The 988-nt window shown below is 44.2% G+C and overlaps 1 protein-coding gene across 1 annotated transcript in view; it reads right to left on the minus strand.

Moving 5' to 3' along the window:
* CUNH9orf78 (chromosome unknown C9orf78 homolog) overlaps nt 1-988 on the minus strand; it is a gene marked incomplete at its 5' end in the record, with an annotated part of 4,603 nt that overhangs the window by 1,127 nt on the left and 2,488 nt on the right. Inside the window, 2 exons of the mRNA XM_025205007.1 lie at nt 466-602; nt 963-988. The exon at nt 963-988 is cut by the window's right edge and continues 121 nt beyond it. Of these exons, the coding sequence (XP_025060792.1) occupies nt 466-602; nt 963-988 (163 nt within the window). The remainder of the gene's footprint in view (nt 1-465; nt 603-962) is intronic.

A 988-nucleotide genomic window follows, 5' to 3' on the forward strand; every position in this document is an offset into this window, starting at 1 on the left:
TGCTATCACTTCTTGCTGTGGATGTTGGCTGAATGCATCATGACCAGATGCCTCAGCTTTTACTAGCTTGAGATTTTTTCTGGTTCTTCTCCAAAGAAATCAGCCGCCTGGATATGGTTAAATACAACAGGAGTTCACATTTCTTTTAGTACCAGTTGGTTGTGGTATGAGAGCAACTGAGAAATGAATTTTCTTCTCTTGGGTGGCTTCCATCTCACCTATCTGTCTGCTTAGTGACCTACAGCAGGTCTCTATAGACTATAAGCCACCCTTTGCTGCCACAGTAAGATCAGGAATTTTTTACCATACATTCAATGTGTCACTTAACAGGGCAAATCTAGCAAGCAATAAATAGAGCCCAGTCAACTGGGAGCATGGGTGTGAAAAGTTAAGCCACGAGTAACAGGTCCTACTCGTTTTTACTGATGGTTGGGAAATATCAAGCTGGAGCGATACGACACTCACATCTGTTGTGCTGGACATAGTTCACAGCCATATTTGTAGGAACAAAGGAGGTTTCACTGTCTTTCTTCTTGTTTTGCTGCTCTGCCAACAGCCTCGCCTTGGCCTCCTCAGTCGAGATGATGTTTTTTATTTTTGCACTGCAGAGAAAAAGCAGTGGAGACTTGATTTTTTTACTTGCAGGCAGCAGAGGACCATTCTCTCCACCTGTCATAGTGCTGGGTACAAATTAATCTCATGGGAAGGTGCTGTATAACATACCCAAAAACCAAAGTCTCTGATCATCAGTAGCTGTGTTATGGTATTGCCTAGGAGCTCTAGTCATAGATCAGGACTCCATTGTGCCAGGCAGGGTACAAAAAAGAACAAAGTGGATATCCTTGCCCAAAGAGCACATGCTGAGGTTATGCATGCATCCTCCCACAGGGCCCTAACCAACCAATGTGCACCAATCACCCGGGGAATTCAGGCTGTCAGTAATGGAAGTATGAACTACATACTCGATGCCCAGATCCACTTCAGGAAT

Source organism: Alligator sinensis, unplaced genomic scaffold (assembly GCF_000455745.1).
Source record: "Alligator sinensis unplaced genomic scaffold, ASM45574v1 scaffold388_2, whole genome shotgun sequence".
Lineage (NCBI taxonomy): Eukaryota > Metazoa > Chordata > Crocodylia > Alligatoridae > Alligator > Alligator sinensis.